The following is a 17,487-nucleotide window of genomic DNA, read 5'->3' as shown; positions in this document are numbered from 1 at the left end:
AGTCCGAACCTGTAATGGGGGTTTGTGAGGCCTCAAACAAGGGATGAGAATATCCAAGGAGACCAAGAAAATGGCTGAAGTTCTAGAAACTGCTGCCGTGGCATAGCATGCTCTCCAAGTCTCAGGAGCATGGACTTTAATTCCGAAGGGCATTGAGCTGGTCTAATTTATTTCTCATCCTTGGTAAATGAATGCCTGAAGAAAGTAATGCAAGAATTTCAAGTAGATAGCTACGAAGCAACATGAAGAAATATAGATGCAACTATATTCATGTCACCCTCCTGTTTCACAGGCTTAAAGATACATGGAGGGGTTGGAGAGGCTAGGAGAATGAGGAAGAAGCAACTGGAGCGAGAGGCAGAAGGTGGCCAGAGGGAGGCACCAGCTTTCCAGGTTTAGGCGAACGCCCCAGGGCCCCGGCACAGAGGCCGTGCGGCGCAGTGGCTAGGAGCGTATGTCCTGCAGCTGCACACGTAAAGCTTGACACCTTAGCTGCTTATTGTAGAACCTTGGGGAAAGTACCAAATCTCGTTCAAAGATCCAGCGTTTTAATAATCCAAAGTAAGGTGAAAAGATATTATTGACCTCATAGACTACAAAGAGGATTGAATAAAAGTGTAAAACAGAAAACCTAGGGCCTAATACATACTAGAAACTCAAGAAATATTAGTTGTCCGTATGTATTTTTTTTTTTAGGAAGAATAGTGATTCTTCCTTTATAATTTAGGTTTTAGGCTCAAAGTACCATGTATACCTCTCTCATACACCAAGAAAATAAGCATACAAAAAACGATTTAGTAACTTAACNAGAGGATTGAATAAAAGTGTAAAACAGAAAACCTAGGGCCTAATACATACTAGAAACTCAAGAAATATTAGTGGTCCGTATGTACTTTTTTTTTTAGGAAGAATAGTGATTCTTCCTTTATAATTTAGGTTTTAGGCTCAAAGTATCATGTATACCTCTCTCATACACCAAGAAAATAAGCATACAAAAAACGATTTAGTAACTTAACAATATTTTTTAGGCATCGCCTAATTCTATGCCCAAACTGGGAATGCGGAGTAAAACAGTCTTGCAGATAATGATGGATTTATGCCAGAAGTCACAAAGGATTAAGACCTCTATGACTCACTCATTCACTTATTCATTCCTGCGTAATTTGCACACTGAAAGCTAATTCAACAAGCCCTAATCCATCCATACATTTATCTAAAAAATCAGAGAGGCAAGTCCTTGAGCCATCAAAATGTTTGTGGCACTGACAACACATACCACATACAGTTTATTTCTAAAACAGCTCATCAGTTGTAAATTGTACATTTAAGAATTAATTTATTAAATCCACAGTGTTACACAGCCAAACAAATATTGACATGATGTATCATCACAATATGCTCTCAATAACAGTTTTTACATTGCTAACGAGTTTTGCCAGAAAATCAGAGATTTATGCCAAAAACTGGCTCTCTGCGTTTGTCTGCCAACCTTGGCCGCTGTTTTGCATCCAAAGACAAAATTACCACAACACCCTCTGTATAGCAAAGCAGATTACAGAGCCATAAACCTACTTCTCGAATGTTCACAATTCTCTTTGCTGTGTGTGTGTATATATATAAAAAGTCTAAGTATGTCCATACAGATTATTGAATGTTAAATTTTTCAAGCCAAGTGAGGTTACAGAAATGTTCAAAAGCAAGCTATGAAGTACCCTTTTTCATTTTGGAAAAATATTTCAATATAATTCTGGAAAAATGATAGCAAACATGTAATGATTTGCAGGGCCGTCTTTATAATCATATAGCCCTAGGAGCCAATCTCATTCTAACTTTGGACACATTAACCTAAATCCTGGCTCTCTTAACAGTAAAGAAAAAAAAATTAACATCATCATTTTGTACAGAGATTAAGGATTAAATGAGATCAAGCTTGTGAGGTGTCCTCGCACTGTGCCCAGCACATTAAAAAGGGGCTTGATAAACATCTTCATTTTCATATAATTACATCTTCAGATTTTGCGGTTTCTGAAATGTATACATTTTGGGGACCCAAAGAAAAGGAAATGAGTCTTGATTATATTTCATCTCTGGCATTTAGCAATTGCCATGACACCGCTAATAAATATATATTTGTTAAAAATGGGAGAATGCTTTTCACTTTTAAAAGAGTGATTAATTCATTTAAATCAAGAGTAAATTCTCTACTACAAGAAATGGTGAGGGATATATTCATTAACTAAATATTCTAGCAAAAGAAGTTATTCGGCATGAGCCACAAACTATTGCAATTTTCAAAATTTTTATTCTTTTATGTAGTCTTTTGATCATAAAGTACTTATTATCTACTATGGGGCAAGGTAATTGGGAAATCCTGTTTCAGTCACAATCTTATGCTTTTATAAAATTATACTTTAAACCAGAGACAAATATGATAACTCTGTATTTAACAATTGCTACAATGAGGGAACATACAAAATGCAATTGTTGCTTGGAGAGTTAAATACCTCACTCTGCTTGGGAGGAGGGAGGAAAGGCTCCACGGCTTTTAAACTTGAAGAATCAATCCTAGATTTTTCAGGAAGACCACTGGAGAAAGTAGAGGCATGGAGGTGTGACACTAGGGCAAAACGGAGATATTAAATATTTGCAGTTCAGTATAGCTGCAGTGCAAATCAGTCATGGTTAACAGATGACACTGAACAAAGACCCGTTCATGAAGGTCTCACATGTCATATATAGATTTGTATTCAGTGGGATTTGGACTAGTGGAATTACACAATCATATTTCCATGCCAAAAACCTCATTACAACAGTGTGAAAGAGGGAACAGAGACTAGAAGCTTTTCTAATAGCATTTATGAGAGGATGAAGGCTTTAATTACAGTAGGAGATCCTGAGATAGATTTGTGATGGGTTTGCTACGGCAAAAGGAAAAAATTCTAATGAGTTTCCAATACCCGGCTTAGGAAACTGGAGCCCGTAGCTAATAGACTGGATAGGCTAAACCTTTTGAGGATGTTTATTTCAAATGATGGTTTAATTACATAGCCTAATTTAAATAATGATTTACCTATCTCTAGTATTATCAGAGGGTAGTTCCAGAATTTCTGTTGGAGGGGCTTTTGGGCACCAGTCTGGTCAGAAGAGCAGGGTACCAATCTTAAAGCTGCATCTGCAAGATATTAACACTACAGGAACACAAATTGTCTGATGGAGCTGATGTATATGGCGCCCTAGTCCTGCTCCTACTCTGCCAACCTATGGAGTAGCACCAGAATCATAATTATCTTTATTTGATTGACTTTTACTTAATGTCCTATAATCTTACCATATTTACACCATCACATTTACACCATGTATTGAAAAGTAATGCCATTCATGATTATTACACACATAGTATGTACTCTGAAATAAGAATTGAAGTCCTAGACATTTTTTATTTTTTAATTTATAATTCAATACAGATATAGATTTGGTATATTGTGGAAAAAATAAAGATACTAAAAAATTCTCCTTGTATGATCTGAAGAGTTCCAAAGTCATAAAAGGGGTCAAATTCAAATCTCAACCTATTTAAGCCTCCTTCCTTCCTCTGTAAAATGGGGATAATAATTTGAATTGTTGTGACGAATGAGGAAGTGTATCAAAATATTTGACAAACAGATGTTCAATACATTTTTGGGTGAATTATATATATAAATCATATATACATGTGTACATACATATAGAACCACAAACTGCATATGTAAATATACATATGTATATAGACACACACATGTATCTACATATACAATTTACCTGTGTAATCTACTGCTTTATAAACAGCCTTGGGAACACTTAACAGTCAATTCAGAATTGCTCCATTAAAGTGTATTAATGTTTCCAAGTTCAAAAATATTTCAATGCCTTGAGTAAAAGACATGGTAGGTATTTTTAATATCTTAATTTGGGGAGACGGGGGCCTTAAAGGGGACTGAGTTTCCTTCCCATTAACTTTTCTTTGAATAACTAATTTTAAGAAATAAAATATCCACAAAAACTATTGTACTTGAAACACTTTAAAATGAGGTTTTACTACCAGTCAGAGAGACCGTTAGCTAGTATCTCTGCACTTAGCTACTAGAGAACCAAGTGGGATGTACACATTCCAAAATTCTAGAACATACCCTAGTCACTTTGACCCCTTGGACTTGTTTGTTCATCTATAAAGTGAAAAGGTTGGCCTCACCATTTTCAAACCCAGCAGGAATCACCAGGACTGCTTTTTAAACAGAGATTCTTCTATGACATACCAGATTTAAGGATTCAAAACGTTAGGGGTGGTTTCTAGAGATCCATATTTTGAATTCTCTAAGGTTTGGAACCTACTAGCCTATATAATTACTATATTCTCTTTTTGTTCCTGAAAAAGGACTGGCATTTGGAAGTATATATTTGTTTCTATGACCTATGGCAATTAATCATCTTTGCCCCCACTTTTTTTTGCAACATCTGTTATACACCTGCTCAAGAGGTGTGCTGAGTAGGAGATTTAATAATGAAATAAGAGTAGACAATACAGTTTACAGTATGACAAAATGTATTTTCGTAAGATATTAATTATGTACCAATAATGTATTTAAGCAAAATATGACACTTCAAAACATTCTGCACAAAGAACTTACAGATCACATTTATTCAATAACAAAATATCCAGGTCTTTAGGAAAATGTTTTTAATTTAAGGATTTACTACAACAAAACTTTCAAAACCAAAAAACAAAAATATTAAATTACTTTATGGCACAGGACATTATAACTTATGTAACACAGCAGGCAGATTTTGTTGTAGAAAAAGGATGGAGGGAAATCTAAATTAAATTTAAAAATTCAGAGAATGGATATTCATAAATTTCTGGTTAAACTGAGGCTTAATGATGTTAAGAACCTGGGGTCTTTGAGCATCAGTTTTGTTTAGAAAAATAAAAACTTCCCCAAATATTTGAAGCATACTTTTCTATCTTTACAATTCAGAATCTTACTGTTCATTTGTCAAATATATGACAACATCTGGTTAATTTCTTAACTGCCAATGTAACCCTTGAGATGCTGACCTGGTTGCATTTCCTTACACATTTTTTTCCCAATGAACCTTGGGCCTATGACACGGAAGATAACTGAAACATGCTTAGATAAAAATTGGTCTTAGAGATACTTTATTCATGAATAATTCAGCAAGTACTTATTGAAAGCTACATTTCCAGGTCTAGAAAGAGCCAGACAGACACAAAGCCTGCCTCCAGGGAGCTCACCATCCAGAATATAGCAGGCCAAGCACTGGTTCTGAACCACTATGAGCATTCCTTCCATCTTTCAAGATTTGCATAGATACTGATTTCCACTGTAAGGGCAAATAAAATCTTCCCTTATGCATATCATTCTTTAGATTATCATAAGGGGATTCTGAAGTCTGTGTGTTGACAAAGCCTACACTTTGCTTTCTTTAACTGCCTTCTGCTCCTTCTGACAATGTCAGATATATTCTTTTCCTCTTTGGTTCTCCACAACACACTTTCTGCACTTTTGCCAATCCAGCTGGCTTTTTCTGGGATGCTTTGCTACAGCTTTCTGTTCCCCTTCACTGTGCCTTTTGTTTCTTTCCTCCTTACTAGTAAACCGGTCATTGGGGTTTCCCCAAGATCCCTTTCCTGACTTATTCACTTCAGTGACTAAACTTAACAGCTCCTTAAATGTTGGGTCTTTAGGAAGTATAAAAATCTGCATTTCCAATTAGCATTTCCTAGAGCTCTGTTGTGAATTCCAGATCTTTCCAATACTCTCTTCCTGAATGCTATTTAGAAATATTATCCTCAATAAGGCAAGAGATTCTTGAGGATTCCTGTTTTAAAGGTTGTATTCAGAGGCGCCTGGGTGGTGCAGTCATTAAGCGTCTGCCTTCGGTTCGGGCATGATCCCAGCGTTCTGGGATCAAGCCCCACATCAGGCTCTTCCACTGGGAGCCTGCTTCTTCCTCTGCCACTCCCCCTGCCTGTGTTCCCTCTCCCGCTGGCTGTCTCTGTCAAATAAATAAATAAAATCTTAAAAAAATAAAATAAAATAAAAGTTGTATTCAGAGACTGATAAAGGATACATAACTCAGCAAGAATGCTTCTACCTTATTCTCAATTCTTACCAAGTATTGGATTCTGCAAGATCATAGTTAAAACTCTTTGGTGTGGGATATCAATTTTACCCATAAGGGTTAGATCAAAGAATTCAATTTTGGGGTCTCTGATATAGTTTGAAACTTAAAAAAACCTGAATGATAAAAAGTTAAGATAGTTACGTATTCATCGATATGTCTATATCCTTTATCATGAACAATACACAATTAAGAATTCAACTGTTTTTAAGTGTGCAAGTCAGATGCTATCAAGCAAACTGCCATGTATGACCCATAGTTCTTTTAAAATTTTTAACTCAGACAAATAGGAAGATTCAGTAAACTTTAATTTTCCAAATGTTCTCAGAAAGAGTTATCAGAAGCAACCACCACTTACAAAACACAGCTGGATAATCCACTTAGCCCAAATGAACTACCTGTATGTGTTGTGAGGTAGCAATGACGGACTCTGATCTTCTGTGGAGATGGTACCCTCTATGCATATAAAGCAGTCCCTCTTCACAGGAAAGTGTGAATAACAAGAAGGGACAGAGTCACCCTTCATTATTTCATCAACTACTGGTGTTTTCATAGTGTTTTAAATGCCTGGTTTCAGTTTTACAACAATACCAATATTTATTTGGAAAGGTCATCCTATGTTCCGAGTAGAGGTATTAACAACTTCCAACACGATCTCTAGGAATAATTCGCAGTTCTGAACCGTGCTTCAGGAAAACATTTCCTACCCAAACAAACAAAACATAGAGTTAGGTACGTAAAAAATGACAGATTATCTTAACATTCCAACAACTATCGTAATATAAGATGCAAAGAAGTGTAAAGTAAGTAGGTGTTACAGAAGCTCAAATGTCTTCAGAATCTAACTCCAGGCTTTTTAAGGCTTGTTCCCATTCCTCTCACATCTTCACAACCCAACGAAATGTCTGAAAATTTTAAATAAGAACACTAGCCACAAAAGTACTAACACATACACTCAGCAAACAATAATGTATTTTAATTTAACCATCAATACTTGCTAATTTAATACCTAATAAAATATGTGAGGACAGAAGGAATAGTGAATCTAAATTACCACAAATGACAAAAGTTTAGAAACCTGATCTGACCTATTTTTGCTCAACCACTTGCTGAAATTTTCTTCATGCCCCATGATATGCACAATTCAACTTCGAAGGGTAATACAACAGGCAGCGTGTTACAAGAAGCGGTCACTCAAATTAGTATGAACTACTGAACATTTCTACATTAAGAAGAAATAAAACCTTTAAACCTAGGTTTAAAGACATCTCCACAATAAAATGCCTCATGATTTTCAATAATCTTTTTAATTTAGTAACATTATATACTTTTATTAAAACTACTGATTTAAGTAAAAAAAAAATTACAATTTTAAATCCCTCTTCATTTTCTACATAGCTAAATTTCAATTCCAAGGCCTTATGAGGACAATATAATTTTGTTACAATACAGAAGTACTTTAGAATGATTTACACATAACTACTGCTCAAATTAAGATCACATTATATTAAAGCATGCTTAATTTTAAAACAGTGTAATTAGATTATAAGTGAAAAAAGGTACAACTAAAAAATATAAAACTACCCGTTCAAAAGTTTAATATTACTTTTACTTTGTCTCCTTGTTAGGACATCAATATACAGCACTGTATAACACTAAGTTTGAAGCTCTGAGTGTGGACTGAGCTCCCTGAAAAATAAATTGACTGTACTTTTTAAAATAACAGTAACAGCTAGCACTTACTGAATGCTTACTATGGATAAAGCAAACTTTTAAGCACTTCCCATGTACTACCTGCCCACTACCATATAAAGGTAGGTCAAAATCATTATTCCCGTAAGAGTACGATCTGTTACTTTTTGTTCCATGTATTAAACACATTTAATGCTTATTAGTGAAGTTTTCTCTTTCTTGTAGCCAAAAGCATATGTAACTGATATCCATAACAGAACAAATTATTACTCAGAGACATAGATAAAGACTCCTGTGTAACTCCTAAAAAACAGCTATTATCCTGGTAAAAATCCTATCTAGTCTAATTAGAATGAATTACATGTTCAGTATCAACTGATATGCATAGCCTTACCCACATCTCCATGAGTTTCAGACAAATACTCACCAGCAGTCTGGGCAGGATTTATTCCTATTCCATCTAGAAAATAAGTCATAAAATTATCTAAGTTGTTTTATTTCTAAAGCTAAAATGGTTTAATAGTAGCAAGAGATTTGCCACGACTGTGTATATAGGCACAAACCAAACAATCTAAATCCAAAAACACGAATGACAAATCTTTCAGATAAGCTTACCTGTTGAAATCCGTTATAATTATGCATTTATACACACTGTGCGATTAGACAAAAACATCTGTCAATGCCATCACCCTGATAAGTTCCACAGAAGATAATGCATCTATCACACCACACCCAGTGAAAAATGAAGTCAAAAGTACCTCAGGTATGTCCTTAATCATTTACATATTGCTCCCAAGGCATAAAATCTTAAGGCCAGGAGAGCCCACAAAGTCATTTAATTCAAGTTGCAGTGATACCTGATGAAAGTTTACAAAGCACTTTCCTAACAGCTAATTAATTTGTAAATCTAAAACTTTCCAGAAAGCAGGCTGACTTTCTTTTCTGGTCGAGAAACACTTCAATGGGACAGCATATGGAATGTTTCAGAATGAGAAATTCTATCTATACTAAAGCGTACTACTGCGCATTAAACCCATCTTCCCTCAGACTATCCTAACTGCGCATGAACCACTGGCCAGCACCAACAAATACTACCTTGTATCTTTGCAAGACCCTGAAGGCTTTCCTGCAATCTTTACTCTTTCATCTTATTTCAGTATCTTCTCATAGGGCTAGTTCATCACAATTATTACTAGTATTCTAAAATATTCAGAATTTAAACTATAGATCTAATTGAATAAAATCCTCATTATTTCAAGCTTACAAGAAACAGTTTACTAAAAGAAAGCAATAAAAAGCTATAGCAAAGGTGCATTCCATTTAACTTCCTATATTCTAAAAGCATCTACCACTTATTAAAAAAACAACAACGCACCTTGTTAAATAAAGGGAAAAGTTATTTTAGTAATAATCTGGCATGAAGTGGTAAGGACAAGAGATACTGTAAAGTGCTATACTATACCAAAAGCATAAAGAAACTGAAAAGAGCTCATTATGGACAATAACCTTGACTTAGTGTTTACAATTATATATATCATTTATGTTTATATAAATTTTGCCCTTTTTGTATTTAAGTCAATTGTAATTTATTTGACTTTTTAAAACAATTTCTATAGTTCTGGGGTAATAAATAGTTGTAAAATGAATTCTTACCATTGGTAATAATTGCACTTGTTGCTGCAGGAACTTTAAACTAAAAAGGAGAAAAAGGAAAAAAAAATACATTTTATCTTTATAAAAGTTTATATAAAAACATATAAATATTTATATACATAAACTATAAAAGATGGTTAGCAAGGATGGGGTACATATAATCAATTCTATAATCCCAAAATGTGATTTATCTTTTAGGATAAGTAATGTCATCAAAGAAAATACTATAAATGGCTTATATTTAATGAACAATATTTTTTTTTAAATACTGCATTTCACTGTATCTAGGACACCAGGGATTGTAAAATGCATTTTATTTTATGCATTACAAAAAAAGAAAAATACTGTCAATAAATCTACGATCAATGTTTACTCTTTCAGACTTACACATTACTTTTATCATATATAACTCTCTTGCATATCAAAAATAAAAGCAAAAACAATTGCTTAGAACATTCCTAAGATTTCTCTGTAGAAACAGAAGGTCAAACAAATGCTCTCTTCTGTTTAATGGAAGACCAACCAAAGTTCAAATTCCTTCCTCAAATTCTCCTCTGTATTGAATGCATTGCTGACTTAGATTTCACAGGATTGCAATAGTCTAATTATGCCACCAGGAAACAACAAAGTTCCAGTAGGTGCAGGTGATGTCACCTAGAAAATCATGTGATTACCACTTGGCTAACAGTAAGAGTAAGACTCCACTGATCTACTTCCAGAGGTGCAAAAAGATGCGGTTTCTAAATCAATAAAATGCGGTATGAAACTTACCGGTAGCTAAAGGGAAATGTCTTCTCTTAGTTCTTGAAAGACCAGTAGTTGTCAAAATGTGTTCATGTACTCGTAAGTTCATTCATTTATCTAACAAATATTTATTAAGCACTTCCATGCTATAGACTAGTTTTATAGGTATTACAGCAGAGCTTTGTGATCAAATAAGTTTGGAAAACACTAAATTAAAGTAGTGTTCTTTTCAAAATCCTTTAATATAAATGCAGCTAATACAGTTTTTTTAATATCAAGAAGGAAATGGTGAATGAAGTGTTTCCCATACTTTTTGGCCACTGATTTTAGTTTTTCATGGTTTTTGTTGTTGTTTTGGTGGCTCTAGTGGTCTTGGAAAAGTACTCTGGGAAATGCTGCTCTGGGTATTTATAATGGTCACATATACAAAAGAAAAACAACTAAAAGTTTATTTTAATTTATAAGTTAAAGAACCAAGTTTTAAAATAAAAATTTAACTATGCATAAGGACAATAACGTGTTACTGGATTATTTACCTAATAAACACATAACTTTACTGCCTATATGGTACATTTTTATTTGTAAATGTCCTTCTAAGGATTTAAAAAACTTAAATAAACCTAACTTAAAATAAATATTAAAATACTTCAAAAATTATTTATAGAGATTGTAATACTTAATAAAACTTGGAGCAAATACCCAAATTAATTACAGGACATCTCAGATTTCTAAAACTTGAGTATTACAAAGTTTCTAGTTACCCTACTGAGTGTCTTATTCTTCAATTATGTCCGTTTTAGGATAAGCTATGCATTTTTAGTCATATCCATATAGTGGCAGCATATTTATGAACATTAAAAACCATAAGCAACTGCTGACATAATTTCTCCCTTTTCTAGAATATAGAAGCAACAGTTGAGCAGAAATTTGGGGAAGCATCACTAGTGATGTAAAATTCAGCAACTATTATGTTCATCTTACACTACTGACAAGTTTTCTTCTGGATGCGAAGTATTGCATGCTCCTAAATTTTCATTTCTTTCTCAGACCCCCTAAATCTTGTAATTTAGGATGTTAAAAGGCTATTCTCAGGTTTTGACAACTCACTACTTAAATTATTTCTTAGTCCTACTGGGGAATTTTCTTATTTTTTTATTAAGATATTTTACTAAGGATTTAAATCCACAGACTCAGTTTGTCAACTCTTGTTCTCACTGTAAGATCCTATAATGTCTCAACTTGTGAAAGGCCTGCTCATTGTTGCCTGACAGTCGTAACCTTTCTAAATGTGTAACACCAGCGATTCATAACGGTCATAAGCTACATTAAAACCTCAATAAATATATGCAGTTATGTTAAATTTGTAAGTTTATTTTCTATTGCGTGTTATGATTTTTTAATACTTTCACCAGAAGACCAAGATCACAACAATGCCTTTGCCTTACAAAGAACACATATAACTACAGACTATAATGATAAACTATTAATTATAGCTCAAATTGACCTACTTTTTAACTGCACCTTAATTGCACCTTAAATGCACCTTAATTGACCTACTTCTTAAACTGCAATTTGTGGGATCTGCTATGCCCCAGGACCAGGAATAGCTCTTGCAGGTGATCTGTGCAGCAGAAAGTAATGCCGATGCTGTACTCAGATTTGTTTCCTACCTCTTTTTAGTTATTCTATACGGGTGAAAAAGATTAAAATTGACTATAAAACAAGTACTACCACTTTTCAGTTCAAATTTGAAGGACTGATCAATGATGTCAGTGGTCCCGGGCAATATCTGTAAGCACTGAGGGGTTGGCTGATTTTCCATCAATAATTTAAATTCAGGGTAGGATTATAGGTTAAGCTAGTTTATTTAGTTACTAAAATTATTTTTCTGTGACTATAAACTTTTTCGGAGATTCTGAATCAAAACATTTGGATTTGAGTTGCTTAAGCACTTTTAACTTCACAAAATATCAGTAAATGCAATTATATTTTTACTCAAAATCATTTAATCAGACAGGAAGGACAGACGTGAACTACTCCCATTTTACAGGATATGAAATTTGAAGAAAAGAGAAATTGAGCGGCTTGCCCATGTTATACAGATAATTACGGACATAATTAAAAGCCTCCCAAGTCAGACTTTATGCCATTTCCAACAGACCAAGCTATTCTTGGAGTGTTATGTCCAAAGAGTTGCTTTATGGATGCATCTGATGTAACTCTGGATGAAAAAAAATTTTATTTCTTAAGAACCAAAAACCTAAAAATGCTTTAAAAGACTACACACTTTTAAAAGCAACCACTTGACATCCTACAGAAAACTTGAAAAATATGATAAAGACATTAAAAAATTCTAATTCTATAATCAAAATGAATAAAAATGGGTTTACAGACTACACTGTAAAATAATGTTGCTGTTTAAAAAAATTCCCATATCCTCAAAACTTTTCAATTTCAGTAAAACTTTTCCTTATAATTTTCAATTGTTGCATTAAACAGAGATTTGTCTAACTCATTCTTCCTATTTCCGTAAGTCTAAACTTCCATTTCACTTACATCTATAAGTAGGGCTTAACTTTTTGACAGTATAAACCTAGTAATGAATCCACGTGGAAGTGGTGGGCCAAAGCACATGCAAAATTTAAAGACTTAAAAAAAAAAAAGATTTATTTATTTATTTGAGAGAGAGAGAGAGAGAGAATGGGAGAGGTAGCGAGCAGGCAGGAGGGGGATAGGGAGAAACTAAAGCAGAGCCGGGGCTTGATCGCACAACTCTAAGATCAGACCTGAGCTGAAACCAAGAGTCAGAGCTTAACCGACTACGCCATACAGGCGCCCTCAAATTTAAAGACGTTTGAAAAAGATACTCCTAAACTGCATTCCATACAGGTTGTCGCAATTTCTATACTTACTTCTTCTGCTGCAAACTTTAAGACTGCTGTGAAAGGTGTACTTTCAGGAACACTAAGTCTGCAAGAAGAATTAAAAGAATTTTTTAAAAAACTGATTATTCTTAAAGCCCCTTGTTCCTTATTTTGGCTAATGTAGTGGAGCTGGACAAAGCTGTCTTTTAAGGCTGAAAGTTGTCTATTTTGACCGCACACTATGTTCATTAACTTTAAAATGAAAAAAAAAAAAAAAGCAATTAGCTTCATAACTGAGATGATGCCCACAGCTCCACCTGAAAATTAACCTATATAGGTGAAACTTGATATTTTTTTAATACTTTGATTTGAAGAGGTCTAGCATATAGGCTGCTGCTTGTTTCCACAAATGGATTTCAAAAAGTTGAACCTCTCCTTAGTCATCAGTCCACTTTACCACCTCCAGTCCAATCACCTCTTCACCTGATGTGGGAAGGTCATCATTTTTATTGTGAGAGTCTAGCTTAACCTTTTCATGAACCTTCCAGTGCACTCTTAATAATCAAGTCTGAAATAGTAGATTAAATTGATGAAAATGAATATGTTCACTATGATAAAATGTGAAGTGATTTTTCTTCCTTTATATAGTCATTAGAAAAAGGGCTTAATACAATCTGAAGTAACATTTTGGACATGAAATGTGTGATTTTGTCACTGACTTGTACACTGTCAAGTTATGAAAGATTACTGATAAATGGTCAATCTGTATGAATTTTCCAATTTAAAAACTAAAAACAGAATTGTCATTATACCCTAAGAAAACACTTAAAAACACAGAAAGAGGTTAAAAAAATACAAAAAATTCCTGATATGAAATAAATAAAAATGATTTGAGACTGTAAAACAGATTATCTTTCAAAGCAGGGGAGTGACTGCCAAGCTAACATCTCTCTTTGGAACTTCTCTATTTGTCACCACCGTATTGTTCTTTAATGTTTTAATAAATTACCATTATGTAACATCTTAGGTGTATGTCCATTTCTTCACTTACAGATCACTGAATATAAACATCACTAGCTGCCACAACACATTATGATGAGTTCCAGTAAGAGAAGTGTGAATAGATTCTTGATTGCCCCCATTCTACTTCTCCAAAATACCACTAAAGAGTGAAAACATTTGGACATCATTTTTCTCCCCTTTTCTTTTCTTGATTTTTTGGAGACAATAAAAACAAATCTTAATGGATAGCCATTTGTTTAAAAAATATCTACTAAATGCGAATGTGATAGTTTCCAAAGTAGCGAATTGTACTTGGCAAGTATTTCCATAGTACATTTACAGTTTAGAAACTGAGATTCATTTTCCTAAAATTCTGCTTCAAAGGAACTTTTAAACCTTAAGGTTTCAATTCACTTGTGAACTGCAGACAGGAAATGTCCCTGTAATACATATCTAAATGTCATACTGATATTCATTAAAATACATTTCTACCTGTATTTTAAACCGGTGAGACTGTCCAAAGATAATCCAATAAAACATAAAATGAAAACATATTTTAATGCATGTTCTAAGTGGCAGAAAATCACAGAGGGACTGGGAGTTATTCCAACTCCACAGATTATATCTAGAATTGAATTTGTTTGTTAGTTGCACCATTTTGCAAATTTGGTGCTTAAACACCAAAACAACAACAACAACAACAACACGGGAATTATTCTGTATATTAAGAGAATTTTTAAAGTACCCAATTATTGGTAAAATTTGTCTTTAATAAATATTACATATAAACAGAAATATGACAAAATTTGACAAGTGCTCTTATAGAGAACTGAGAATAAAGTTTCTGTAGGGAACAGAAGAAGGGAGAGATGAACTCCCTGGACAATTACAGAAATCTTTACTGAGGTGACACTCTGATTATTAAAGGGTGTTGTTTGTCCAGAAGTGGTGGTCCCAAGACTGCATTTCAAACACAGAAAAGAACATGTATAAAAGGAGAGAGACCTAAAGGGCTTGCTTATCAATATGTGAACAGTGACTGAAGCTTTGATTAAGTGATTATGGTAGTAAGGAAGAGGAGAGAAGAGGTGGGAAGTGAGACTGGAAATACAGGAATCAGACTGAAAGAGTCAAAGGTGTATTTAATTCATCCCATTTTTACAAGAGACATTTGATTCAACATTCCTAGACCTAATGGCAATACCAAGAGTGAACCTATCAAAAAACAAAAAACAAAACAAAACAAACAACAAAAACTCTGACATCCCCCAGAACAAATCTGGAACCGAAACATCCTTTTTAGAATTCAACTATTAGTAACGTCAGAAGCTCAAAGGACATCTTTCTATAAAAGTATATATTTACTGGCTTGGCAAGTGAAAACTGACATTAAAAAGTCAAAGCACATTCCCATAAATTTTAAAAATTGCATTTAATAGTACGCCAGTACTAGTTACCAATTACTCTTAATAGGATATACAGCGTAACTAACCTTTTACACACACACACCCATATAGATTATACGTATTTTATATACACACACACCCATATAGATTATACATACACACACACTCCATACACACTAAACAGTAGGTATGCCTAGTATATTCATTCAGTCACCAATATTAACTGAACTTTCTCCCTTCCTCCTTCTCACTTTTTTTCTAGAGAATATTTATACGTTGATGAGAATAACCCAGTATAAAGGGAGAAATCAAAGATGATGAGAGAGGGATCTCTGGACTCCATCTACTTTTATCTTGAGAAGACTAAAATAGATAAGATCCAGGGCCACTTGAAAATGACACCTTAGCCGAAGCAGTTACTCAAGTCCTTAAGGTTCTAGGTCGCAACGGTGATTATTTGAGATAAGGTGAAAAAACGATTCATCTGGAGATCAAATGATCAAAAAAGCTTATGGGCAGAAGTTGCATGAGTCACAAATAGTTAACTTACTGAGGCTGATGACGACTGTTAAGAGTTTGGTTAAGTAGGTCTTGATATTAATTATATTAACTATGCTTAAAATCCTTTTGAAGTCTTATCCTTTGCCGCATTTTATGCGACTTTCAGCTGCAATAACCTCAATAACGTTTATCTAAAATCACAGAAAATTCCGGATAAGCATGTAGTTAAGCCCGTGCCAATCCATCATTCAACTGCTACAGGCGAAAAAAAGGGCCTCGCGTGGATAACTGCCCTATTTCTGCATTTCCCATTCCTACTAATTACACTTTATTAAATCTCAACATAAAACGTGTATGATTTGAGGCTCATTACTTTGTGACGCCCGACTGTTGAGTCACTCACGCAGGAAATCAGAAGCCGTACAGTGATAAACGTTCAAGTAATTTCAGAATCTGGACTGGGCTGTCTTTCCCTACTTCCTGTAACAGCTGGTCAAAGCGGCAAAAGACCTTTCCAATCAGGAGCAGACAGGGACTTGTTTAAGGACCCCAGCAAATCATAAGAGCCGTCTACACGTCCTCCCGCTCCAACACCCACCCAGGGAGTCCCGTGGACAGGTCACCTATCAGCAGCAACGTTCCCGTCACAAGCCCCCGCTCCTTCGCGCCGGGGTGAGCTGACAGCGGAGCGGGCGCGGGATGTCTCCTCTCAGGCTCGGGTGGGATGGGGAGTCCCCAGGAAGAGCGAGGGAAGGGGGAAATGATGGGATGCAGCCTGCTGGGGTGGAAGAGGATCTGAAGGCCAGCCTGGTCCCCCAGCCCTCAAGGCCCACCGCCGCCAGGCTACTCACACTTTGTAAGGCAGCCGCGGGTCCGACGTCAGCGTGATCTTAAAGGAAACCTTCGACCTGAGGAGGAGACCGGAAGAGAGTTAAAGTCGTGCAGCGGGACCAGGGATTGGGATCGGGGTCAGCAAACACTTACATGGTGGAGCCACTCCGAGTGGAGACCCCCGCCAATTCCGCCTGGTCTCCCACTTCCTCTGCGGTGCCCGGGAACGCACCGCCCTACTCAGATCCACGTCTCCCTCAGCAAACTGGGGGCCTCCAAAGGGGCTGTTGTCTAAGACACTGCCTGAAAATCGGCTCCTGTTGCTCATGCTAGACGGAGCCTCCAAGTTACAAAGAGGTACTTCTTTTATATTTCAAGCTCTGAGACTAAAGCATGGATCGTATGGAAGTATATTTTTCTAATTTCGGTTATTTTCTGCCGTATTTTCAGTCAGGCAATACCAATGTGGGTAGAGACGGCAGGCCTCTAGGTCCCCGCCCGCAGCTTGGGGCGGAAGTAAGTGCACAGAGTAGGCGGGCGCAGAGTGAGGCGAGGCGAGGCGAGGCGAGGGGAGGNAACTAGAGTGTTGAGTTCAAGAACTGGAATCTTCGCCC

General features: G+C 35.4%; 1 protein-coding gene and 1 long non-coding RNA gene across 5 annotated transcripts in view; one reads left to right on the top strand and one right to left on the bottom strand.

The window, feature by feature from the left end:
* Positions 1–1,312: 1,312 nt before the first annotated feature.
* UFM1 (ubiquitin fold modifier 1) lies at positions 1,313–17,162 on the bottom strand. The gene is made up of 6 exons (XM_002927848.4): positions 17,027–17,162; positions 16,894–16,950; positions 13,182–13,239; positions 9,526–9,565; positions 8,300–8,332; positions 1,313–6,883 (listed from the first exon to the last, which is right to left on the bottom strand). Coding segments are annotated over exons 1-6 (258 nt in total). The 5' UTR covers positions 17,029–17,162; the 3' UTR covers positions 1,313–6,815.
* The window catches only part of LOC117803080, a 101,454-nt gene continuing 101,071 nt past the window's right edge, over positions 17,105–17,487 (top strand). For all 4 annotated transcript variants that reach the window (XR_004626703.1, XR_004626702.1, XR_004626705.1 and 1 more), the window contains exon 1: positions 17,105–17,230. This is a non-coding gene — a long non-coding RNA (uncharacterized LOC117803080). The remainder of the gene's footprint in view (positions 17,231–17,487) is intronic.

This window comes from Ailuropoda melanoleuca, chromosome 7, assembly GCF_002007445.2.
Source record: "Ailuropoda melanoleuca isolate Jingjing chromosome 7, ASM200744v2, whole genome shotgun sequence".
In the NCBI taxonomy this organism is placed as follows: domain Eukaryota; kingdom Metazoa; phylum Chordata; class Mammalia; order Carnivora; family Ursidae; genus Ailuropoda; species Ailuropoda melanoleuca.
The sequence above is the reverse complement of the archived record's forward strand: the minus strand, read 5'-3'. Positions and strand labels throughout refer to the sequence as shown.